This window comes from Budorcas taxicolor, chromosome 4 (assembly GCF_023091745.1).
Source record: "Budorcas taxicolor isolate Tak-1 chromosome 4, Takin1.1, whole genome shotgun sequence".
NCBI classification, from domain to species: Eukaryota; Metazoa; Chordata; class Mammalia; order Artiodactyla; family Bovidae; genus Budorcas; species Budorcas taxicolor.
The window spans coordinates 74,262,051-74,288,780 of NC_068913.1; the positions used below are offsets into that span (position 1 = coordinate 74,262,051).

The 26,730-nt window shown below is 39.1% G+C and overlaps 1 protein-coding gene across 1 annotated transcript; it reads right to left on the bottom strand.

Annotated features, from left to right (window-relative positions):
- Positions 1-877: 877 nt before the first annotated feature.
- On the bottom strand, positions 878-22,948 carry STEAP4 (STEAP4 metalloreductase). The gene is made up of 5 exons (XM_052639123.1): positions 22,895-22,948; positions 5,719-6,176; positions 4,569-5,096; positions 3,196-3,360; positions 878-1,141 (listed from the first exon to the last, which is right to left on the bottom strand). Exons 2-5 carry the CDS (start codon positions 6,172-6,174, stop codon positions 878-880), a joined length of 1,413 nt encoding a protein of 470 aa, XP_052495083.1. The 5' UTR covers positions 6,175-6,176; positions 22,895-22,948.
- Positions 22,949-26,730: the final 3,782 nt, after the last annotated feature.

Below are 26,730 nucleotides of genomic sequence, written 5' to 3' on the forward strand. Positions count from 1 at the left end.
AATACTGAACAAATCTGGAATATGTTATTTACAAAGCATAGCACATAACCTAAATAATAGTAAACCTGATGTGGTATAAACTTTATAAACTTTAATCAATTTCTTTTTAAACTTTTTGCACTAGGGCTTTTATCAACTCTTCTTCACTTATGGTACATTGAGGAAATCCAAGTGGATATCCCTCATTTTTAACTCAATCTTTTTTTATATTTATTCCTTTGTGAAGGAACGATCTTATGACAACTGTATAAGTTTGCATATATCCAGTCCATGATTATTTCTAATCTATTGTTAAATTTTTATTGTTTTATAAAATAATTCCCCACACTACATATCCAGGTTGGTAAAAAAAAAAATCAAAAAGCACACATAACTACAGAATTTACCATGGCAATATTTATAATCACCTGCACTTTCAAAAACCAGAATAAAAATCTCATTCCTTTCGCTTCCTTGGCCCTCTTTTTCAGACAGATCTAATAAAGCCCTTATCAGCGGCCACCATCTTAGTATTTTCTCTTTCACTCTACTTAGCCCTTGAATTAGAGAAGGAAACTATGCGTACTTCCCCTGGATTTTGCAAGACATTAGGTCATGCATATTGCCCACAGCAAAGAAGCTTCTTATTGTGAAACCACAAAGCTAATGGCGATTCAGCCCCCCACCTCCAGAAAAAGGAGAGGCAGAGACCAGCAGTGGTTCCACATGGACCTGAGATTAAATGGTGTCCCATTTCTCAAAGTCAGGCATGATTTCTTTCTCTGTTCACAAAGTTCAGCCCATGGTGGGAGAAAAACACTTTCTTCACTGCACTAATTATTCTTCTCTAAACATGCAACACCATGGTTAAGAAGTCCAGGTGAATTGGAACTTTGCTTTAAATATCTGTTTTCCCATTCAATGCCGATTCTGAGTATTTCGGGTTCCTTTCCCAGCCCTGGCGGATCCGCATAAGGGTCTTGTCTATACATGGCAGGATGAGGATGAACTTGATCACCAGCACTGTGCAAGGGATGATCAGCGCAATCACGTAGGCTGAAGGGAGATACCACACAAGGTTTGAAGCGTTGAGGAATCTCTTCCCACCGTACACCAAGGTGTGGGCTGTGCACAAGATCAGGGTCAAATAACCCAGTTTGGACTATAAACAAGAAACAAAAACATGTACATTAACACTGTTTACATTTTCACGTGAAATACTGTGAGTCAGTGAAGGGTATTCGTCAAAGCCACAAGCCTTTGAAACCTGTAGTATTTAGAACACTGCCAAGAATTGAAAAAACATTAACTCTCCTTCAGGATGATTATTGTATCATTTAAAAAAAAGAAAAGACTCCTTACAAATGACCTGGTGGTTTCATCTTAACCTAACTGGATGAGAAAGGTTCCCAGGAATAGATTCTTTTGCATTTGAATAAGTAATGTACCTTCCTTTTCAAGGGTAACACTCCTTCCTGGATCATCTTTTCTGGAGGCCAGAGATGAACAAAACACAGTATGTCCTCAAGAAATACCACATTAGTGTATGTTGCTGACTAAAAGCAGATACTAGCTGAATGGTATCGCAGTAAACAGCAGTTAGCAAACTTTACTTTTGGTTGGTTGTTTGTTTAGGCCTACATACAAAGCCCAGTGTTTATTTCCATCTTAATGTCTGAACAAAGGTATAAACATGAGAAAATGTTTACTGCATTTGGTTTCTGGGAGAAACTGTAAGACTTCTGAATTCAAACAGTTCTATAAAGTGCAATTCTGACTTTCGTTACTAATGGTCTATTCCGTTACACTAGTTCTCAAGGAATATGCCTCAGAATCACCCAGAGGTCTTGTGAAAACAAACCAACTGCTGGGCCTTACTGATCTTGGATGATCTCGGATGACCTCGGCCTGCAGCGACTTGAAGCTGGGCTTCAGTTCCCAGCCGGAGACTGAGGACAGGTCGAGGTGGTGAGAACACCACATCCTAGCCACTAGACCAGTGGTCAGTGACAAGAACCTGACTCTTTGGTTTTGCCAAAAAGAATTCCCACAAAGACAAAAAGTATTGAAGCAAACAAAGTGTTTATTAGGAGGAAAAGAGTATAGTATGTGTGGGTAGACACATGGGCAGGCTCAGAGAGAGAGAGAGTTGCTTAGTCACTCTTTTGTGGCAGTTTGAATTAGTTTTATGGGTCATTTCTTCCGGGTTTCCTTTGGCCAATCATTTTGATTGTGTAGTCCTGAGGCCATATTTGGTATATCTCAGGATCCTTTCATGTGTGGAAGCTCATCTCTTTGCCAAGATGGAGTCTAGTGAATAGTGAAGAGGCTCATGGGTAGTTGACATTGCTTACTATGAGGTGTCACACCCTCCCTTTTTTACCTCCAAGAAGCCTTTCTATGCATGTGTTGTCGGGGAGGTCTCCTTAACTTTAAGAATGAGGAATGTGTGTGTTTTTTTTAAAATTTGGTATCTGTGCAGGGCACAGCCTCCTCCATCATCCTGCTTCTATGGAGTTTCTCCTATTGCGGGGTTTTCGTCCACAGGGGAGAAATTGTTCAACCTGGGGCCCATCTAACTCCTGCCTCAATACCTCCAGAGTTTCTGATTCAGTTTGGTAGGGGAGGGGCATGAAGATTTGTATCTAACATGATCCCAGGTGATGCTGCTGCTGGTGGTGGTCCAGGTGCCATACTTTGAAGACCGCTGGTCTACAAGATTAGTTACTAATTGCCTTTAATGACGTATCTGGTGGTTGATGTGTGGAATCCCTGATTTTCCATCTTACAGACCAGCACTGAATCTGGTACGATGACAGGCTAGCATAGAAAGTTTTATACCCATAAGTCCATATTCTAAAGTTGATTTTCAGAAGTAGAAATTTTGTGTTTGGGTTTTCCACCCTGAGCCTAGTATATCTCCATACACAGGGTTCAATAGTAGTTGATGCTTTTCAGTCTGTTCTCTTAGCTGTGTCTGTGGGAGTGGTCAGGAATCTTGTCCTGCTAGGAAATCAAACCATCATGGAATCTGCCTTTGGGTTTGAGTTTAGCTTTTCTAATCTGAACTTGTTTCAGTTGCTATTTTTATGTGATTGCTAGGGAACTGATGGAGCAAAATGAAAATTTATGCAGGTATGAGAGAAAAATCAGAATATTTGTAAACTCAGAATCATTTTGCATTAAAAAGTAGATTATATCATGAAGTCCTTTTACCTGGACAAATCGGAACTCTCTCCAGTTGACCATGTTGCTAACTGATGGCAAGGAAGTGATTCCCAAGAGTACAAACAGGAAAAATCCGAGCATTCCCAAAGCGATATATGAATCACTGAGCCAGGAGGTAGTGGTACTAAACGGATTTTCTTTCTTGGTTATTGCCTAAAATAGTTAGAAGCAATTTTTTAAAATTTCATTTTTTACAAATTGCCCAAACTTTTAAGGTGATGAAAAAATACCTCTACATCATTTCTTTGCTCAATGCAAGTTGTATATCATTTCTGAAGAGTCACGGAAAATAATTACACTTAGATATTATGTTTTTTGATAGAAAAAGTAATTGGTTCTATTAGGACTTTACTATGATAGTTAACTCCAGAAATTATATAGAGAATTTTAATTGACCCTGTAAATCCTAAAACAAAGTAAACATTTACTTAAACCTTCTTTACCATATGGCTTCTTGTTCCCCAAGCAAAAATTGATGTTCTCAAACGATTACATCAGGGTTCTGTTTTCCTGCTTTATATGCTGATTATTCACACACATAAAGTTTGAGTTCTTTTCCCTTTTTTTTTTTTTTTTGGAATGTAGCTTCAGGTCTGTTGTAACACATCTTGAGAGAAATCTGGCCCCTGTAACATGACTATTACCCAAGGACATGCTATGTATTTGTTACGGAAATAATGTATAGAAATCCCACAGACACACCATCAATGAGTTACTGACTAATAAACTTTGACACTGCAGTAGGATTGATCAAAACCAATTATTTCCAAACCAGAACTGATGTATAGAACTTTCTATGGGACTGCTTTAAGACTCCCCATGCTGATTCTCTCTGAATAAATTTTGACTGTGCAGAATACAGTTTTTGACGTTTGCTCAGAATTGTTTGAGGATGGCATCCCGCAAGACAAACATTAATGGAGTTATAAACACCCTTTTGTAAATTTGTTTACATTCCTCTGATTCATGTTTGGACTTCCAAAAGAAAGGAGCATGCATAAAAATAGAAACTTTAAATTTTGGCTTCCATTTATTGAAGTAACTCAAGTAGGTTCATTAGGTTTTCCTGAGCCCTCACATCTGTGTACCAGTGAATCCTGAGAATACAGATATGGATCCAAGTGAACCTGGGAATCTAACTTTGACTCTTCAATAGTTACATGAGATTTCAACAGATTTGTTATAACCAAAGTAAAACAATAAACTCCCCAAGACAAACATGAACTGTCTAATAATTGTAGCTGCTTTAAAAAATAAAGATGTTTAGAAGACTGATTTTCTATAACTATGAAATGGAATATGATGTAGCAAGATTGCTCTTTGATTTAAAAATAGGAGAATACAAATGAGTAGAGATTTACCTGGGTAGCGGTTCTGTTGTTCCACGTCCATCGTACATAATAACGAATAGGGATCACAAGTGTGTAGAGGACATGAAGGAAGGCAAATCCCAGTGCTATCAAGCCAAGCTGTTTTCTGCAAAGCATCCAGTGGTCAAGCCAGTCTGGGAATCGGCGGTATTTTGTACCTCGGTACAGCTGCAGAATGGCAGCAATAACACCAGGGAGGTAAACCAAGGCGAGCAGTGTGAGTGCTGCTATTGGAAAGACACGATTTGGAATAGAGATAGGCAGACGGAATGTCCTGTCTCTTTTTTCATAAACATAAGGGTAGATTACTTCTCTTATTACACAGTATAAAAAGAAGAAGACACACAGAATGGCGGACAAATAGAAGGGGAACTTCCACATTGGAAATAGCTGTAGTGGGTAGTTTTCAATTTCATTGGCTGCCACGAGAGATCCTTTATCCAGTGGAGTAAGTCCAAGACTACGAACGACATCCATCACTCTTTGCTTGGCTTTGCTGTCATTTCCACAGATAAACACCTGGGTTAAAATAATTAATTTTGTATTTATTCTTTCTTTAGTAATGGAGGACGGTGTTATATAGTAGTTACTGCTTCTGAAATAAGGCTGTAGAGTGAACATATTTAACGAGATTATGGTTTAGACTTGCCCATGTATGTTGGATAGTTAAGTACCAGGCTTTTAAGTTGAGAGTGGCTTAGGCGTATGGCATGGATATGATTAGACTTGGTTTTCTGTAGTACAGACAACTTGTGTTCTCTTCTATATTTGTGGGTGCCATATCACTTACGGATTGCTTTTAATCTTGATGAATAAATGGAACCCATTTCATACAAAGTAATGGGAGTCTAAAGGATATCCATCAACAATTTAGCGGTGTTATTTTCTAGTACTGACAGGAGGCCTCTAGAGGTTGACACCATTGGGTTCTATCAAGCTGAAAGCTCAGGGTATAGATAATGGGAAATGAATCACTACAATTGGTTACCCTACTTTGTCAAACCCAGAAAAGCTATTCATGGCACATATTAACAAAATAAAATATTTTCTTTTGAAATTATGTTTTAGAATCTTTGAGGTAAGTGCATATTAAGACATTTACTTTTTAAAGATGGAGTGTAAATCTATCTTGTAATCTTACCTGCCGACTTGCATCCAGTGCCCCTGACTGGAGAGCCCAGGCTGAGACGGTGTTAAATGCTTTTACCACATGGGTTCCCGGCACCAACTGAGCAAGGTACTCTGCATTTGACTCTGGATACTGATTGATTTTGAGGTTGTTGCTGATGTCGACCAATATTTTCCCATTGAGAACATTGGTTAATTCTGTGAGAAAATCATAATGTTCCCTGTGTACTGCTATGATTATAATGTCAGATTTCTGGGCTGCATCAGAGTAGCTCATGACCTCTGCACCGTTGGGCAGCAGGCTGGACATCTGGGGGGTTCGACTTCCAAAAACAATAGAATAACCACACTGGAGCATTTTAAGTCCCAGTGATCTTCCAAAATCTCCAGTTCCAAAAATGCATACAGTTTCTTGCTTTTCTGAAGAATGCATAGTGAGAGGAAATGCATCTGTAGAAATTTTCTCCATAACTGAAAGATAATCAAATACCCAAACAAAATATGAATGTTATGGTAAAAAGGAATGAAAATTATATCAAGGAAACAGTGAGTGAGTGATGTTTGAATCTTCTGATGAATTATCTCAAGCACATTCCTGACAAAGTTTGGAAGGAGTAAAAACTGTCTCATATATTCTCATATGTCTTATTTAACAAAATCTTGTATTGGATAAAGAAATGCAGTGACAACCCAAGACATTTACCAGTTGTGGTCTTAAACTGTGGATGTGTATTACAATGATACTGCATTATTGAGTACTTACATTATTACATTAGTACTTACATTATTGAGTTCCCAAAGTTCTCAAGAGCAAAATCTGACAAAGAATGCACTAATATGGAAATTATAGACCAACTTATTTATGTTTAGTAATGCAAAATCCCAAATTAACCAACAATATCTGGTAGCCTTTTAGGAGACAGTGCACTTGGATCAGATAGGATTATTCTAAAAATGTAAAGATTAGTTCTATAAATTCAGTATTAGAAAATCTATTAATAGAATACACCATATTAGAAGGTTAAAGAGAAAAATATGACCATATTTATGTATGCTAAGTGGACCTACATTAAAATTTGATAGTTTTTATTTATTTTTATTTAAAAAGGAATGAATAGATATTTCCTTAACATACAAAGTATCTTTCTCAACCTAAAATACAGTTTCATACTTTAAAGAGAATTACTAGAAATATTCCTAATAAAGTCATAAACCAGATAAATATATATATCCTATATTATTGTTTGGATTCTAGCTAACACAATTGTACTGGAGAAATAAATTAGAGTTATAGAAATTCAAAAGGGGTTGTAGAAAATCAAACTGTAATCATGGAAAACTCAAAAGTCAATTGAAAAAGTGCTATACACATAAAAGCAATTCAATATCTTGTCTGGGCACTCAATTAATATCAATGCTTTTCTCATATGAGAAAAATAAACCAATTTGAAGATTTAATAGAAGAAAAGGCCCTGTTTACAGCTGCAACAAAATAGAGATAGTATTTAAGAATGAACTTAAGATACAGGATATATATCGGGAAGATCTGCTGAAGAAGGAAATGGCAACCCACTCCAGTGTTCTTACCTGGGAAATCCCATGGACAGAAGAGCCTGGTGGGCTAGAGTCCATGGGGTCATAAAGAGTCAGACATGACTTAGCAACTGAGTATGCACATGCACAAGATATGTACAAGATCCAAATGAAGAAAAAATTAAAATTCCCCTAAGACTCAGAAGATTCATGTAAATAGAAATGTACAGCATGTCTCTGGGTGGGTAGCCTCAGCTTCACAAAAATGTCAGTTTTCTCTGGTTTAATCTATACATTCTGAAAAGTGGGCTAGTTCTATTCTAATAAATAGAGGACCAGTTCTATTAAATATTTTAAATCTAAAATATCATGCTGCTGTCACAGGAATAACAAATGTTCAGTGGAATAGAGTGAAAAAAAAATCAGAAATGAACCTAAATTTATATGATAAAGATTAGCATCTCAAGTCGATGTAGAAAAGATGGCTTATTCAGTTGCTAATATTATGACAACTAAATAACCAATTGGAAGAAAAAGCTTAATCTATACTCACACTCTTCCCCAAGGTAAATTTAAAATATATTAAGGCTTGAAATGTATTTTTTTTTTTTAAGAAATGGACCTATAATAGAACTGTAAGAGGCCATGGAGAATTATTTTATAACCTTAGAGGGGAAAGGTTATAAACTTTATGACTTCAATATAGTAAAAGATTTCTTAATCTTACCCAATGTAAAAGAAATGCAGGGCAAAAATAAACTGATATAAAGTTATAAACCATCTGACTGTGTTGCTTTTTAAGATTTTGAAATTTAAATTAATAATAAATCAAATAAAAGTTCTTGAAGTTTTTATGATCTAATAAAATCATCTAGGATACTCTCCATTTTCAAAGAATATTATTTCTTAATTCAATACTAAATTTTCTCAAAAAAAATTCTCTTCCTGATATTTAGTGTATAGTGTAAGCTTTTAGTTAATCTTTTTTGCGGGGGCAGTGGGTGGTAGTCTCGTGTTCAGTGATGCATCCTCAGTGCTAAAAAGAGCACTGACTGTGATGGACCAGGCACTTGTTGATAAATATTTATGGGATGATATTGGAGGGGTGGACTGTTGGAGTTGTAAGCTGCAGTTTGCTCTATGTGTCAGGCACAGTGAGAGGTGCATGATGAAGAGGAAGCTGAATGAGAATAGAGTGAACACTGGGAGGAAGGGAGGGGTAAAGAGAGAGAGAAGTTGGTGGGGTGGGGCGGGGAGGTATTAAGGACATTACTTCTTTCACCCAAATGGATTTAAAGTAAAACTCCATAAATTTGATGTGGAATTTCAAACCAGACCTAATCACTATTCACTTCCGACATGGTGAATTTCATGCAGATTGCAGAGCATATGAAGCTTTCACCTTTTTAAAAGAAGTTCAGAAATTTGCCCTTTTCATTTTAGCCTATGGAAAATACCTGAATTTTTTTGTTTTTGTTTGTTCTTTTCCAATGTTGTGTTAGTTTCAGGGTATAGCAAATATATATATGTGTGTGTGTATATTCTTGTTCATATTCATTTCCATTATAGGTTCTTACAAGATGTTGAATATAGTTCCCTGTGCTATACAGTTAGTCCTTGTTTATTATATATATATATATATATATATATATATATATTAGTGTTTATAAGTTAATCCCAAACTCCTAATTTATCTCCCCTCCCTACTACCCCTCTGCTTTGATAACCGTCCATTTTGTTTTCTACACCTGTGAGTCTATTTCTTTTTTGTAAATAAGTTTATTAGTATCATTTTTAAAAGATTACACATGTAAGTGATACCATATGATGCTTGTCTTTGTCTAAGTTACTTTGGGGCCTTCCCAGGTGATGCTACTGGTAAAGAACTTGCCTGACAAAGCAAAAGACATAAGAGATGTGAGTTTGATCTCTGGTCAGGACCATCCCCTGGAGGAGGGCATGGCAGCCCACTCCAGTATTTTTGCTTGGAGAATCCCATGGTCAGGGATGGTCCCTGGCCAGCTATGGTCCATAGGGTAGAAAAGAGTTGGACCCCTCTGAAGCGACTTAGTATGCAAGTCCATCCATGTTGCATTATTTCATTTTTTTTTTTTTCATTGTTTCTTTATTTCAGTGGATCCAAATTAAATTAGTTCATTCTTTTTTATGACTGGCTAGTATTCCAGTGTTTATATATACAATGTCTACTTTATCTCTTGATGGACATTCAGTTTTTTTCCTTGTCTTGTCTGTTGTAAATAGTGCTTCTATGGGAATGCATGTATCTTTTCAAACTAGAAAAAAGGAATACTCACCTGAGCTTATCTGAAGGTACGTATTAATATCTATATTACAGGCAGATCTTTCAGACTTTTATAAGTAGTCAGAAGTTATAGAGAAAAGGGACAAGATATACAAGACTTTTATATACTTCCACAGAAACTCTTTGAATAATTGAATTAATCACAACAACTGAATCATTTTGTAAACTAGCTGATGACTGATATCCTGAACTGTATCAGAGAAGGCTGTGACTTTATATGAGAAAGCACCTGGAGATGATCAGAACCTATCATATGGAAACACAGCTATGCTTTTGAAAAACTCTTAGCAGCATCTTCAAAGGCAAACTAGTGTAGCAATCTATATTATATTTCTAATCAGTTAACAGTTATTATAACTCAAACCCTCAAACTGCTGAATGATGCCATAATTTTTTACTTTGTGGAACTGGTTTGTAAGTGTAATGAAAGAATGCCAGTGTGCCTGTCTGTCCTATCAATTTTTTTCATTATTTGTCCTACTATATTATTTTTCTCTCTTTTATATTGGATTGAACATTTGCAAGCAAAATACATATTTAACAAAGTTACTGGTCCCTTGCAGTGAGAAGGATGATGTCTTTATTGACATATTCTCATTTGGATCATCTTAATCATCTATTTCTGCTTTATTGACTATGCCAAAGCCTTTGATTGTGTGAATCACAATAAACTGTGGAAAATTCTGAAAGAGATGGGAATACCAGACCACCTGACCTGCCTCTTGAGAAACCTATATGCAGGTCAGGGAGCAACAGTTAGACTTGGACATGGAACAATAGACTGGTTCCAAATAGGAAAAGGAGTATGTCAAGGCTGTTTATTGTCACTCTGCTTATTTAACTTCTATGCAGAGTACATCATGAGAAATGCTCGGCTGGAAGAAGCACAAACTGGAATCAAGACTTCTGGGAGAAATATCAATAACCTCAGATATGCAGATGACACCACCCTATGGCAGAAAGTGAAGAGGAACTAAAGAGCCTCTTGATGAAAGTGAAAGAGGAGAGTGAAAAAGTTGGCTTAAAGCTCAACATTCAGAAAACGAAGATCATGGCATCTGGCCCCGTCAGTTCATGGGAGATAGATGGGGAAACAGTGGAAACTGTGTCAGACTTTATTTTGGGGGGCTCCAAAATCACTGCAGATGATGACTGCAGCCATGAAATTAAAAGATGCTTACTCCTTGGAAGAAAAGTTATGAGCAACCTAGATAGCATATTAGAAAGCGGAGATATTACTTTACCAACAAAGGTTCGTCTAGTCAAGGCTATGGTTTTTCCAGTGGTCATGTATGGATGTGAGAGTTGGACTGTGAAGAAAGCTGAGCACTGAAGAATTGATGCTTTTGAACTGTGGTGTTGGAGAAGACTCTGGAGAGTCTCTTGGACTGCAAGGAGATCCAACCAGTCCATCCTAAAGGAGATCAGTCGTGGGTATTCATTGGACTGATGCTAAAGCTGAAACTCCAATACTTTGGCCACCTCATGCAAAGAATTGACTCATTGGAAAAGACCCTGATGCTGGAGGGGATTAGGGGCAGGAGGAGAAGAGGACGACAGAGGATGAGATGGCTGGATGGCATCACTGACTCTATGGATGTGAGTCTGAGTGAACTCTGGGCGTTGGTGATGGACAGGGAGGCCTGGTGTGCTGTGATTCATGGGGTTGCAAAGAGTTGGACACGGCTGAGTGACTGGACTGAACTGAACTGAACTGAACTGAATCATTGCAGAGAGAGAGTCCAGACTTTATTTTGATCATGTGGCCCCCACATGCATCTATTCTAAACTTTCATAAACTTAAAAAACACTGAAGATATTAATTACACTACATTAGTATTTTGTTCTCTACTTACTAGTGTGTGACCTTGGGCAAATTACTCAAGCTCTTTGTGTTTCAGTTATATTATCTGTGAAATGAGAGCTCTGTAGTACCTACTTTAAAGACATTGTAAGGGCCAGATGAATTAATGTATCCTAGAACAATTCTTGAGACATGATAAGTACTCAATAAGCTGGCCATTCTTAAGATAATATTTAATATGCTATAATTTAATCTAATTCAGTTCATTTCAGTCACTCAGTCATGTCTGACTCTTTGTGACCCCATGAACCACAGCACGCCAGGCCTCCCTGTCCATCACCAACTCCTGAAGTTCATCCAAACCCATGTCCATTGTGTTGGTGATGCCATCCAACCATCTCATCCTCCTTCGTCCCCTTCTCCTCCTGCCCTCAATCTTTCCCAGCATCAGGGTCTTTTCAAATGAGTCATCTCTTGGCATCAGGTGGCCAAAGTATTGGAGTTTCAGCTTCAACATCAGTCCTTCCAATGAACACCTAGGAATGATCTTTAGGATGGACTGGTTGGAATCTAATTAGTCAATCTGTTAAATATCTAATTAATTTAGTATTTATGTAAATTCTATAAATTAAGTGTTTGTTATACTTCTATAAGTGTGATTATTGGAAATCTATCAAATGTATTTGAAATCACATTCAGTAATTTTTAAGAAACTTCTTTCCTCACTTGTTATTTAGTCTGGAAGTTGTGTCTAACTCTTTTATGACCCCATGGACTATAGCCCACCAGGCTCCTTTGTCCATAGGATTTCCCAGGTGTGAATACTGGAGTGGGTTTCTATTTCCTCCTCCAGGGTATCTTTCTGACCCAGGGATGGAAACGGAGTCTCCCACATTGCAGGTGGATTCTTTACCACCTGGGAAGCCATTTCCCCACTTATTTCCTATAAGTAAAACCATGTATGAAATGGCTTCAGCACATAAGAATTTATCGAAACATAGGTATAAAAACAGCTCAAGTGTGAATTTCCCTCATTTGTAATTCTTTCACATTTTAATATTTTCTTCTTAAAATGCAGCTGGAAATCCAATATAACACACTTGGCCTGTTACCGCAACCATTAAAATTTATTTTCACTCTTAAATATTCAGAGATATCCCTGGGAAAATTAAAGATATAGAAACAATAAGGAGATATTAAAATATCACTGATGGAGTTAATAGAAAGAAATATAGTTATTCCATTGGGCAGTTTGTCACTCTGTATTAAGTTATCGAAGTTTTAAGTCTGATAATTGTGTTGCATACATCTTGAGTTGCACTTCAAATCCTCCTGGTTCTATTTCTAGTCACTGGGCAATAACTGAGCTCTGCTCTGTTTCCACTGCCTAACAGAAGCTCACTTTGGGGCTTTAAATCTTTTATCTCTTGATCTTTGTTCTGGGCACTCAGACATGTACAACCCGTGTCCCCATCAGAGGCCAGTGGGGAACAGGACTCCGTGGATAAGGGCTTCCGTTCTCTTTGTCTGGAACACAGTTCTGACACATTTCATAAGACTTCTTTGGAAGTGCCAGAGCAATTCTGGAAGTCCCAGAGCAATAGAGCACCACTCATCTGTGTGTGCGCCAAGTCACCTCAGTCGTGTCTGACTCTTTGCAACCCCATGGGTTATAGCCTGCCTGGCTCCTCTGTCCATGGGAATTCTCCAGGCAAGAGTACTGCCTAGAGTGAGTTGCCATTTCCTCCTCCAGGGAATCTTCCTGACCCAGGGATCAAATCCACGTCTCTTATGTCTCCTGCTTCGGCATGTGGGTTCTTACCACTAGCACCACCTGGGAAGCTCTCACTCATCTTAACAGTGGCCAGCTTAATGGGCTCTTGTCCTGTCTTTCCCTTGTTCCCTGTTTTAAGCCCCTTGCACCTCATTCCTTCTCCTTGCAATCACTTCTGTAATAAACTATTGGGCAGTGGCATCCCACTCCAGTACTCTTGCCTAGGGAATCCCATGGATGGAGAAGCCTGGTGGGCTGCAGTCCATGGGGTCACTAGGAGTTGGACATGACTGAGCGACTTCACTTTCACTTTTCACCTTCATGCATTGGAGAAGGAAATGGCAACCCACTCCAGTGTTCTTGTCTGGAGAATCCCAGGGACAGAGGAGCCTGGTGGGCTGCCGTCTATGGGGTCGTACAGAGTCGGACACGACTGAAGTGACTTAGCAGTTGCAGTAGAGTATTAAGAATTTGGAAATGTCCAAACAGGATACAAAAATTTCATATTTTAAATGATTATATTCAACAAATCAATATTAGTAAGGAAACTGTTTTATTGGGAGAAATGATAGATTCATAGGAAGCTTTCTCCAAAGAAGACATACGGATGGCTAACAAACACATGAAAAGATGCTCAACATCACTCATTATTAGAGAAATGCAAATCAAAACCACAATGAGGTATCACTTCACACCAGTCAGAATGTCTGCGATCCAAAAATCTGCAAGCAATAAATGCTGGAGAGGGTGTGGAGAAAAGGGAACCCTCTTACACTGTTGGTGGGAATGCAAACTAGTACAGCCACTATGGAGAACAGTGTGGAGATTCCTTAAAAAATTGCAAATAGAACTGCCTTATGACCCAGCAATCCCACTGCTGGGCTTACACACCGAGGAAACCAGAATTGAAAGAGACACATGTACCCCAATGTTCATCGCAGCACTGTTTATAATAACCAGGACATGGAAGCAACCTAGATGTCCATCAGCAGATGAATGGATAAGAAAGCTGTGGTACATATACACAATGGAGTATTACTCAGCCGTTAAAAAGGATACATTTGAATCAGTTCTGATGAGATGGATGAAACTGGAGCCGATTATACAGAGTGAAGTAAGCCAGAAAGAAAAACACCAATACAGTATACTAACACATATATATGGAATTTAGAAAGATGGCAATGACGACCCTGTATGCAAGACAGCAAAAAAGACACAGATGTGTATAACGGACTTTTGGACTCAGAGGGAGAGGGAGAAGGTGGGATGATTTGGGAGAATGGCATTGAAACATGTATACTATCATGTAAGAAACGAATCGCCAGTCTATGTCCGATGCAGGATACAGCATGCTTGGGGCTGGTGCACGGTGATGACCCAGAGTGATGTTATGGGGAGGGAGGTGGGAGGGGGGTTCATGTTTGGGAACGCATGTACACCCGTGGTGGATTCATGTCAATGTATGGCAAAACCAATACAGTATTGTAAAGTAAAATAAAGTAAAAATAAAAATTAAAAAAAGATAGTACAAGAGGTTCTTGTGCATTGTTTTCCATTTCCTCCAACACGTATGGAGGACAACATCAAAACTGAGAGACTGACACCAGCACATTGGCTGTGTTGCTCTGTGCTGTTTTATCTCACGTGTAGTTTCATGTGGCCACTATTGCAGGCAAGATGCAGAGCTATTCCATTACTACCCCCTTTATAGTCATACCTGCCCCCCTCTCTGCCACCTCCCCCACCTCTGAAAGTCATTAATCTTTAGTCTGTAATTTTATCATTTTGAGAATTTTATGTAAGTGAAACCACACAAAAGGAAACCTTTTCAAATTGGCTTCTTGTTTTTCCCCACTTGGCATAATGCCCTTAAGATCAATCCAGGTTGGTGCATGTGTAAATAGTTTGTGCAAATAGTTTGTTCTTTTTTAGTATTCAATCTAAGGTATGGACTTCTTCATTTGCTTATTTGCTATCTGAATGTCTTGTTTGGAAATGTTGGAATAGAATGACAAAATTTGCATCTTTTAAATGCTTATACCAAAAAAAATCAATGCTATTAAATGCTCAGGTACCACCTCCTGAGATTCTGAATCAATTGTCCTGAGATTGGGCCCAGGAATCTGTATTTTTTTGTGTGAAAAAAACCAAACAAATGAGTTCTCAAAAGCATCCAGAGCCGAGAACCACTGGAGAGAGATGGTGGGGAGGGAAAAGGCAGAGGGAGAACAGCCTATGGAGGAGATTATAAGGGGCTGCAGAAACATTTCACTTACTTTAAAATTTCTTCCTCTAAGTAATAGTTGGCTGGGTATAATTGATAACCTAGAATTCCTATTTTTATTGTAACTGAAGGGTGTTCAGGCACCCCAAGGGAGAGGATCAAGGGATGCCAGACACACTTAGTAGGCTTTGCTCTGTAACTCCCTTAAGGAATCTTTAATGAGTTTCCATGAGCCACAAGTTATAATTTGATCAAATCCAGCCATGAATCTACTATAGTTATTCCTCCATAGCACCTCTCCTTTGGTGCCATACAACATCCTGGTTACATTTGGACGAAGCCAGTATTAAAGATATTCTGTCCTTGTCTCCCTTTGAGAATTCAGGTTTGAATTCTGAACTGAGTTTTCACACAAGGTTTTGAATTCCTCCTACATTGTCCTCTCCACATACACATCTCCCCTCCTTCAGGGTTACTGTTTCCAAGTCCAATGATCTGGCTTGGCACCTCCCAGAGAGTCAGAATACAAATAACACTTTAAAACTCCATACGCTGTGGCAGGATTTTTCATTTTAATTTGATGCCTGTAAACAGGGATTCTGCTTAGTCCTTCTTTCTGTTTTATTATTCCTTCTGAATTTCACTCTGAAAGCCCTACATGACTTGACAACATATTTGTAATGAGCTGAAGCCCATCAATCAAATATTTCCTTTCCTCACCAGGCATAGGGGCTGGAGGGAGTTCTGCAACTAGTCCAGCCTTCCTGTGATTCAGAGCATTTGTTTTACTATATCCCAGGGATAACTGGAAAGCAAAATATGGTCAAAATTTTTTTTAAGAAAAACCTTACAATAATACATGAACCCATCCTATTTATTCACGGAGCTGTTTCTGTATTTAGTGAGATCAAGGCTCTTTAGGGAGAGCAAGCGTGCTTACATTTAAGTACATATTCTTTTACTGACAGTTATATATTATTGTAGCAAAATCAGAAGACCTTGATTTAAAAAGACCACTGATTGTTGTTTATAAAAAAATGTAATGTGCCCATAATCAATGGAGTTTTCTAATTTTTGACAGTTCAATCTTTAGTCTATATATGTTATTTGAAAATATAATAGTACCTTTCTTATTTTAGCCTTGTAGATAGAGGTAGCTGTTAGTAATAGCTATAGACTAACATAAATCTGTCATCTAAAGCCCTTAGTCTAAATAAAGAAACCACTGCAGGTTGGTTGCTAAAAAACTAATTATTTCAATTATTTTGGGAGAAAATGTTACATATCTCATAGCACCCTAATTTACCGATGATTAGTTTTTATGCTGTCTAATAGAATGACACAAAAGGAAACTAATCAAGTTGTACAACTTGATAAAGTAACAAGAACATAGCTAAATATAAAACTTCTACGTTGATGTTCTATGGGGATACATATCCACGAGGATTGCTAGTAAGTAAAACTAGCTATGACATGCTGTATAGCTAAAATGATTCTGTCAGTAGCATTTCACTACCATCCAATGAATTATCAGGAGAGCAATGTGACGCAGATCTGTATTACCTATTTGAATTATACTTTAGATGAAACTCTATTTTTAATATTAGTTCTTTGATGAAATTCTGATCCAGTTAAGGATCTTTCTAATATGTGTTTTCACATTTAGATCTCAGTTGCATCTGTCAAGATAAATGAAGATTGTTTTATGATTCCCTGACTAAGAATTTTATCATGTAGGTTCATTAGCCCCTGTCTAGGCTGGTTAGTTCATTTGATTAAATCTGGGGCTCATGACAGAGAGGTCAGGGATTCAGTCGTGTCTAAGTTAATTTACCTCGACTTCTGTTTACATACTAAATTCTGAGCAACTTCTTATAGATCTGTCATTTACCTCAATTCACCATCAGGACAACAACTCTATCTCACTGACTTGGTGGCATTTGACTTGTACATACTATTGATACCTGAGCATTTGCTTATTGGTTAATTTGGTGATTGCAAAAGCCCACTTAATATTTAGTGTCAATTAGTGGATTTTGCTTTTCTAGGATGGCTGTAGTCAGAGACATTTAGGAATTTATTCTATCATTTCAGATATAACTTTGTTTAAATAAATTTTCTATAAATAGTCATTTATCCTCACCTTGAGGCCACTGGGAATTATCTGAATATTGATTACTGCCAACCTGTGGATCTGATCCTGTTTCCCTCTCTCCCTTTAACCCTGTGGCTGGTGTAACGCCAATCTGCTTCAAAGAATCTCCTTACAATATTTAGAAATCTCCTGGGGGTGCTTTATATGTCCTTTATAGAGTCTCCTTCATCTTCATTTGGGTACCATTTTTTTTCAGTTTTAATTTGGCTTTGGAGGCAAGGATTCCCAATGGCCAGAGTACCTTTAATATTTGCCAAGACCCCATGAGCTCGAGCTGTATGGAAAGATCTGGCCTTGCAGTCGCTCCGTTTCTTACCCCAGGAGAGAAAGTGCTCTTGAAACTCCTTCTCCCTTCTCATGTTATACTAAGGTATACAAGCCTGAGGGCACTGCTGGTTGATAAATATATTTTAGTGAACCAGCTCCTCCTTTTTAATTCCTAGATTTTTAATCACGGCTCTTTTTAGTGGTGTGGTGTGGCTGGAGGTGGCTTGCCTGCTGAAAGTTCGAAATCAGCCAACTTTGGAGATTTCATGCCATAGAAATCAGCAAGTGCTTTTTTCCTTAGCCATTTACTGGCACACACTGGCTCTTTCTCCGTCTCTTCTCTCCAAGGCTCTGCCTGGGACCATGGAAATGGGAAAATGGTTGGACTGATAGGATGATACACTTTCTCAATCCTGACTCTGGACTTCAAGCCTTAAAATCTCTTTCCTTAGAGCCTCTCCCCCTCTTCTAGGGAGGCTCAGGCTCATAGGTTCTTAATGAAAACAGAATCCATGTGGGTCCCTCTACCCCAGCAAAGTTCCCAGGCCCTTACAACCCCACACATGGAGTTAACACAATTTGGGCTATAAGTCTGATACTGCTAGACTCTTGGCTCCCTTCAGAAGATAGATACAGGGACCTCTTTGTGTATCATCATTCCCAAACACATATTTTTGAATTTTTCAGACATGCATAAAAAAAAAAAAAGGAGTTTAGGATCTTAGTTTGGGATAACCATTATTAGCTGCAATGTATCATGTACCAACTTACTGATTGTTTTCTCCTCAAGTGCCTCCCATATCCCATACTGCTATGTCAGGGCAATTGAATACAATGAAGAAATCACTTTAATAGCAGTACTTGGGTACTGGAAAATAAATAGCCATTTCTAAAATAAGAATGATTTGATATAACTTAGTTCTTTTTAGCTAATCAGTAGGCTTCATTTCTTATGCCATGCCTTCAGGTATTAAAAGAAAGGCTCAAGTGTTTTATTTAAGTTAAACTAATTAAAACCTTTAAAAATTCAATATTCCAACTTTCATGACCTCAGTTAAATGCATCAATTGCATTATGTCACTCTTTAAAATGAATTAAATTCCAAAGTATTAGAGTTTATTCATAATTTATTATGAATCTTACCCAAGATAGCAACATAATAGGGTTATTAAATTAAGGTTAATTAGAAGAAATACCAAAATTCCTGCAATTTATTTATTCTTTTAAAAAAGCAGAATAATTTCCACTACTTACTTTGTATGTTTGTAGAGTATAAAGCAATCTCATGCTTCTTCCCAGAGGGCAGGTAGTTGAAATCTGAACACTTTGACCCTCTTAACTAGTATAGCACTGGAGGTATCTGTGCATATAACCTCCTATGTCCATAATTACTATCATCTTTCAAAAACAAAAATTAGTGTATCAGCAATGTCTTGATACACTAAAACAATGTCTTGATACACAGAGACACTGCATGTTTTTGACAGATTTATTGGACAACCTCTCTGTGCAAGGCCGTGTGCTACATAAGAGGGATAAAGTGATAAACCAGACTGTTCTTGTCCTCATGGGGCTCCTGTCTTGGGGAGGATATAGACACATAATCAAACTGCTGTAAAATAACATGTGAAGACATTGAATGTACAGAGAAGGGTGCTAATCTGCCTGGGAAGCAGAACAAGAAAGTTTACCAAAGTCTGTGCATAACTGTTTCAGCCACTGCTTTATTTGAGCTCAAAGCTATTTCCATGCCTTATAAACTGAAATGTGTATATGACAGATGTATGATCAGTGTGGACCATTAGCCATGTTCTCCTATTCTGATTCTTCTCAATTATTGAGCCATCGCCAGTGAAAATCTGATTGGAGCACTTGGCTCTGTGCTTGAACCATTATTTTCCCTCAGTTTATTTGGAGCTAAGGCAAAAGCTATGGTCTAGTATGTGTTCTGATACCCCCCTCCCCAAGAGGTATGCTATATAGTTATATAAAGTTACCTCTTAGATTTCTTTGTGTTCAGAATTATAGTTCCTGACTTTTCAAAATTATCCTTTGCATACATTTGCCTTCCTTATAAGATGAAAAGTGAACTTCATCCTGACATGACGACTGATCATATCATCTACATTTAAAAGTAACATATGTCTCTCAAAATAACTTCAAAAATATGCAGCCATCAAAATTCAGTATGGTAAGGCTTCTTTACACATGGCAGACAACACTCTTCTAGAACCTTGTGGAGAAGCATTCAGATTAGGATGTCATGTCCTGCCTAGTTAATTAGGGTGGAAATGCTTCTTTGAGTAAAACATTGCATATTTTTTTTTGCAGTGATGTATTTCTGAAAGATGATCTTCAAACAGTGTAAACACTCTTTGATCCTTTTTCCATAATAATTTGGTAAGAACAAATTGCTTAAGTATGTTGGCCAAATATGTTTTCTTATCATGTATTGTTTTCAGCATTAGTTATCCTTTAGTTATTAGCTTCATTCCTTGCAAGCCTGATTTTTCTCAATAAAATAACAAGTGTTAGTTAAAATCATTTTGGAAATGACCCAAAAGTCATTTAAAATATCATAGTAGGTGGGACATGTAATGTGGAACTCTTCATAGTTAACTGTCCTCTTCGTTAACTAATGACCTGTTCTCTTTGGATGTACAAAGCACAGAAGGATGTACAAAAGCACTCAAACAGGTGACTTCAGAGGCCTTATAAAGTTTATTACTTCTGGCCTAATTGTAACTTCAAAAAAAATAAATCCCACACAGAAAACTTCACTATCCACAGCATGTCCTAGACTGTTAGAGTAAGAGTTATAGGTAAATGTAGTTGCAGACACTGAATAATTGACCTCTCTCCCTGGTGGCTCAGACAGTAAAGAATCTGCATGCAATGCAGGAGACCAGGTTCAATCCCTGGGTCAGGAAGATCCCCTGGAGGAGGAAATGACAACCCACTCCAGTAATCTTGCCTGGAGAATTTCATGGGCAGAGGAGCCTGACAGGCTATAGTCCATGGGGTAGCAAAGAGTCAGACATGACTGAGTGACTAATTTGCACTTTTTCCCTGGTTGCTTAGATGGTAAAGAGTTTGCCTTCTATGCAGGAGACCTAGGTTTGATCCCTGGGTGGGGAAGATCCTCTGGAGACCCACTGTACTATTCTTGCCTGGAGAATTCCATGGCCGGGGAGCCTGACAGGCTACAGTCCACAGGGTAGCAAAGAGTTGGACACGACTGAGTGACTAACATTTTAAAAAGACTTTTTCACTTTTTCAGAGGATAATCCAGAGGAAACCTACAAGGTACCCTGGCAAGTCTTCAACTTTGAAACGTGATTGTATTTTTTTTCTGCTAGCAGCTTATTAACTTTATTAAGATTTTAAAAGGAAATAATTTTGAAATAGCAGTTGACAAAAGATCCAAATGACTTCCAAAGAGAACTGGGTGGTGAGGATCATGAAACATTGGATGTGTTTCTGAGGGCAACTTCAGAATCAGCTACTCAGGAAACTTTAAGAAGAGAATTTATACCCTTTTAATAATGTCATGAATAATGGTAGCATGATGAGGGTTGGTCCTTGCGGAAATGTGGAGTGACTGCTCAAGCGTTCTTCAATTTTGAAACTCTATGATAAATGAATCTATTTTTCTTAAAACTGTTCAGAACAAGGTTCAGGGTTTTCAATTTAAGCACAGGTTTATAAAAATTTATTTGCTTACTTCTAACACCAGTTAGCAAGCTTAAGCAAGGCAGGCATCTGGAAATCATTCTCAAATTAGGGGTGAGGCCTTGAACAGGCTGGTTTCTGAACCTCAGGTTGCTGCGTGAACTTCAGCAACACCATAAATGTTACTGGATGGAGAGAGTGCCATGACCCAATTTCTCCATACACATGTTCCATTTACTTTACAACCTTCAAGCCTGATAAATAAGGAGTGCTTCATCCTGTTTTCTGGGGTGGTGGTGTTTGCCATGCAGGTGGAATACAGGCAGGTATTGATATCATGTTAAATCACAGCATTCTGGAAAACTTGGGGCCTTGCAAAAGGCCATATCTCAAAGAAGTTACTGCTTCAAATAAATGTGCCATTTTATAAAATTACACCTACTGTATCAGAAAAAAATGTTCTTTCATGTGAGTGACATTTATATGACTGTCATTTATATGAAATAGGACATTCTCACACAGCTAGGCTGAAGAATTGGTTTGGAAAGCTGAGAGTATTCTCTGAATGATAAAAGTGGTGCAAGTCCAAGGTATTCAGTAGAAAAAGACTGTCTCTCCACAACTGGGTAGTTTCCCTAAAAAAGTGAAACCTGCATTATTATGAAGAAAGAAATTTCTTAGTTACACATATATCATTGATGAAGTTTTCAGTGTACTTCAAAACTGCAAGCATCTTTAGTCATGGGTTTTTACCTTGTTAGAGGTGGATTTTGTGGCTACTCTGCTCCAATAATCTTTTATTTTATGTGTGTGGAAACTGAGGCTGAGGTGTTGAACTTCTAATTAGAACTAAGAATAGAATTCTCCAGTCCCACCCCTGCCCTATTCTCCATCCAGTTGACTTTCCTTTAGACCAGTCATCTTCTAAAGAAAGTTTTAAAATTACTATCCAGAGGGGGAAAGTACCTTCCAGCTGCCTCTGCACAAACAGGGAACCAAAGGTTTTATTTACTCTTCATATCGATTACATTCCAAAGCAGATTTTTCTGGAAAAACAATTGCTAAAGATCAAGGATGGAAGCAGTTGCAAATCTCAGGACGCATTTTCAGCTCTTGGCCAGGAAGTGTGCTCAGATCTGAGATTGCCTTTATCTAGAAGTAAGATACAGAGAGGAGTCCAAAGCCCTAAACCTTCCTTCTTAGGGCTCCTCCGCACCCCGAGGAAGCAAGAGAGAAAACTCCTGGAAGCAAGCCGCTTGCTGAATTGCTTAACTCATCCCGCCACACCCTTGGGTGGTCTTGTACCTTCTTCCCAGGGCGAGCAGTTTTGCGGAGCAGAGTCCTGGAAGCAGGAATTCGAGGTGGGCAGAAGCTGATAAGGGAGGAGAGCCCTGTGGCGAAAGGTACCAGGCGTAGGCCGGCAGCAGTATGACCCACCTGCGGGAGAGGTGCTTCCGAAGCGGCTGTGGTCCCGCGCTGCTGCTGCAGTGCGCAACCAGCGCCAGGCTGGGAGGGGACGCTGCTCGGTGCTCTGGTCTCCGGCGCCTAGCCACACTCGGTTTAAGAAGCCCGAGAGCTGAAGGAGGGCTCGCTAGATTGCGCAAGAGAAGCGGTGAAGAAAGCGCTTCCAGGAAGAGTTCAAGCTGGGAATCCCAGACAGCTGGGAGGACCAGAAATTCCGGTGCTGCCACTGTCGCTGCAGATGTTGGCATTGATCTCCGGCCAGTGGGGTTTTTAAAGGATTTTCCCCAGACCCTTTGAGATCTTGTGTATCCCTGGCAGATTGAGGCTTGGAGAGGCTGAGGAGGACCCCTCTTCTGAAGGAACCAGAGAGGCTACTTTGAAAAGCTGAGAAGACACCACCTGGTTTTGGTTTCTAGGCATTTCCCTCTGTGCCATAGTGTCTTAATTCAGAGGTGACATCTTTCTCCTCTACCTGGAAACCTTGGGTTTGGGGGTGGGGGGGCATACATTGGATGATCTTGAATTTGGAGGTCTTAATTTAGGTACATTAAATGGTTCAAAGGAAACAAACCAAGAGAGAGGGATACTAATGAGGATGCCAATGTGTGCTATACTTATATAATATTGGATAATAATAGTGCAATTATATATATTGGACTGATAGGTCTTTCTACTTAGAAAAAGCTCGAGTCACACCTGTGATGGCTTAAAATTTAATTAACCATGATAATCTATGGGGCAAAGCACAACTGCACTCCGAAACTCTGTGGTCTAGAGCCCAGAGCCTTCTCAATCTGTCTCTCACCCAGTCATCTGGTCTTAATGATATGCTTGCCCAGGGCAAGATGTTCAGCCCCATGGGGGGCCTTTACCCAGCACTTTTGAGTCAAATCCCTTTCTGCCTGGACTGCAACACTCCCCAGAGGATCTCATGGAGTCAGGTCAGACACCATGTCTTCCAAGAGGTCTTCTTTGAGCCACTTGTTATAATTAAGCTTTGCTTTCTCCATACAGCGTAATTTATTCTTCTACTACAGAAGTTAGGATAATTTGCCTCTTAAGAAAATTATTGCCTATCTCCTTTTCTGGTCTGCAGGCTTCAAGGGTTGACACTCTGTTCTTTTCAGCCTGGAATTCTCCACCACTGTTAGCACAGTAGTTGGCATATAATAGGTACTCGACATTTATTGCACTCATTAGTAAATCTACCGCCAGTTATATTTTGCAGAAAGCTCATCAGGTAGAATTCTTCGGGGATGGAAGAACGTAAAAAGGTATTCATTGCTTTTATAGCATCTGATTTTCCCAGCCTGAAGACTCACAGGGTGAGAGAAGGGTGTAGCAAGGAAAGGAGGCTTCTTGCTATGTCTCTAAGAAGCCTCACAGTTGATCAACACAGTTGCTGTGACTTGCTCCTGGTCTAGCATCTGGCTTTAATCCTTGTGGGCACAAAAACTCAATTCTTAGCACATTGAACCTGGTACTTACAATCAGAATGCTGATTTGTTAGTGGTCAATGGAGTATAAAGCAAATAGTGTGAAATAGGGTTGCTATGGGCACCAGACATTGTGGCCACCACATGGTCTCCCAGTAGGCACTGGGAGGTCCCGTGGAGGCCATTTTATGTAACAGGCTGTTTCATAAACAGGGAAAGTGAGTTGTAAGATTGCAAAGTTGCTGGCATCTAGCCATCCACCAGTCACAAGGTGGTGACGTACATGCCACCAGAAGCAGACAGCTGAGGTCTGTGGACCAGGTCACTCTAGTTTCTGGGCAGTGTTTGGATCCTTTATAAATAGAAAATCATATTCCCAAATGCAGCCTCCCATTAATAATTGAATCTTTAGATGATTAGATAAATAATCATTGCTCTAGATAAACATCAGATGGACAAAAAATTTTGAAGCCTGATTTTTATTAGAGGCAGATATATTTCAGTTATATAAGCTCTTTTCTTTGCCAAAGGCAACTCCCCAGAAAGGGAAGATTAAAATGACTGGAATACAAAAGATTAAAAAAAAATTGTCTTTATTAGTACCAAATTTATGAGGTACTTGACTTATTTATCTTGTGGTTTAAGAATGGATTTTTCCCTTGGTCTTAGGAGGGACACACAGTTCATAAGTCTCCCAGTCTTTCCTTAAGCCTTTACTGTAGGGCAAAATTAAGCTTCCAAAGATGCCAGGTACTGGAAAACCTGAGGATTTTTCCCTTGGCAGGATTCACCCTTCTCCCTGTAGCATTATCATTGGAACTCCAGATAAGCCTTCCCAGATGTTGCACACCATCAAAGAGGTCCCGTTCAGAGATTTCCATGGGGACTGTGCCTTAAGTCTTTCCTGTTATTTCTTCTCCTGCCAGCGCACTACCTCCATTTTTCCACATGGCAGAGCTTAGGAAAGTTGATGAAGTAGAGCTAGAGGTAGCGTTCATTAAGTATTAGTAAGTGTTGGACTGAAGTGTGTCTTTGACATCTTGTATCTCCTTTTCTTCGGTCTCTTTTCTCCTCTTTAGGGGCCCTCTTCTGTGCAGCTCCAGGTCTTACCCATTTGTCCCTCTTCCCTATTGTCTGTGCTCATAGCATATATACCACACACATTTTTATGGGGTGGGGCTTTCAAGCATTTGCTGGCCCTAGATGTTATTGACTTGATAGCCTATCTAGCCAGAGAAGGCAATGGCAAGCCACTCCAGTACTCTTGCCTAGAAAATCCCATGGACAGAGGAGCCTGGTGGGCTGCAGTCCATGCGGTCACTACGAGTCGGACACGACTGAGCGACTTCACTTTCACTTTTCACTTTCATGCATTGGAGAAGGAAATGGCAACCCACTCCAGTGTTCTTGCCTGGAGAATCCCAGGGACGGGGGAGCCTGGTGGGCTGCCGTCTATGGGGTCGCACAGAGTTGGGCACAATTGAAGTGACTTACAGCAGCAGCAGCCCTACCTAACTGGCACGTATTAAGGAAACTTTGATCAGCTTAAAGATTTATCTTCTGGCTATTTTGAAAGGAAAAAAAAATTGAAGAACCCCTGGAGATGTTTCTGCCTACTCAAAGGAGTGAGTCTCAAGTTGGGGATTGTAAGCACACTGGGAGATAGTTTTGAATATGAGTATAATGATGTTTTATTTTTTGTTTGCCCATCATTCAGGGCATGAGGGTGAAGTGAATGAGGAGCCTAGGGCAGAAAATTTGAGGAAAGGCTCACTGTCAAAACCAAACTTCCATGAATTAAAAATGAGTGTCTGATTAACTTAAAATTTGCCTTCTTGGTGCTTCTCTGAACTCCTCTTGTCCTGGCCTTGCAGAATCCATTTCCTTTCTGCTAATCATAGACCCATTTTTTTTTCTTTGAGAAACACCCTTGCACAATCCCTGGTCCAGCTGGAAGTGGTAGCACTGCTGGGATTTCAGGAATAGACCCATTACTTAGGTCTGGCCAATACACAGCAATTGGCTCAGTGATTACCTAAGCTGGGCCAATAGGAATCTTTCCAGAGGGTTATTGAACTGCTACAGTGTAAACCTGGGTGGCTGTGAAGAGAGAGTGAGCCTGAGAAAATAGCCACTTCCAGGGAAGGGAGAGCAAACAGATGGGAAGAGATAGATTTCTGAAGTTGTTGGAACTTCATACCGCTGGGATTTTCAGTTACAAGAGTTGATATTTGGGTGTTTGCCTAATAAAATGGGATTGGGTACAATGAGAAGATCACCTGATAAGTCTTGCTTCTCCAGTCATACCACATGTTTAAGGTGCTTTCATCACAGAAAAGGATGACATTTGTTGTTTTGGAAAAAAGCTTCCAA

Excerpts from the sequence above, each read along its gene's own strand:
- STEAP4 (XM_052639123.1), bottom strand. The coding sequence starts at position 6,174 with ATGGAGAAAATTTCTACAGATGCATTTCCTCTCACTATGCATTCTTCA. Across the intron at positions 5,097-5,718 it reads CACTGGATGCAAGTCGGCAG|GTGTTTATCTGTGGAAATGA; the intron begins GTAAGATTACAA and ends ATTTTAACCCAG. Across the intron at positions 3,361-4,568 it reads ACAACAGAACCGCTACCCAG|GCAATAACCAAGAAAGAAAA; the intron begins GTAAATCTCTAC and ends TAACTATTTTAG.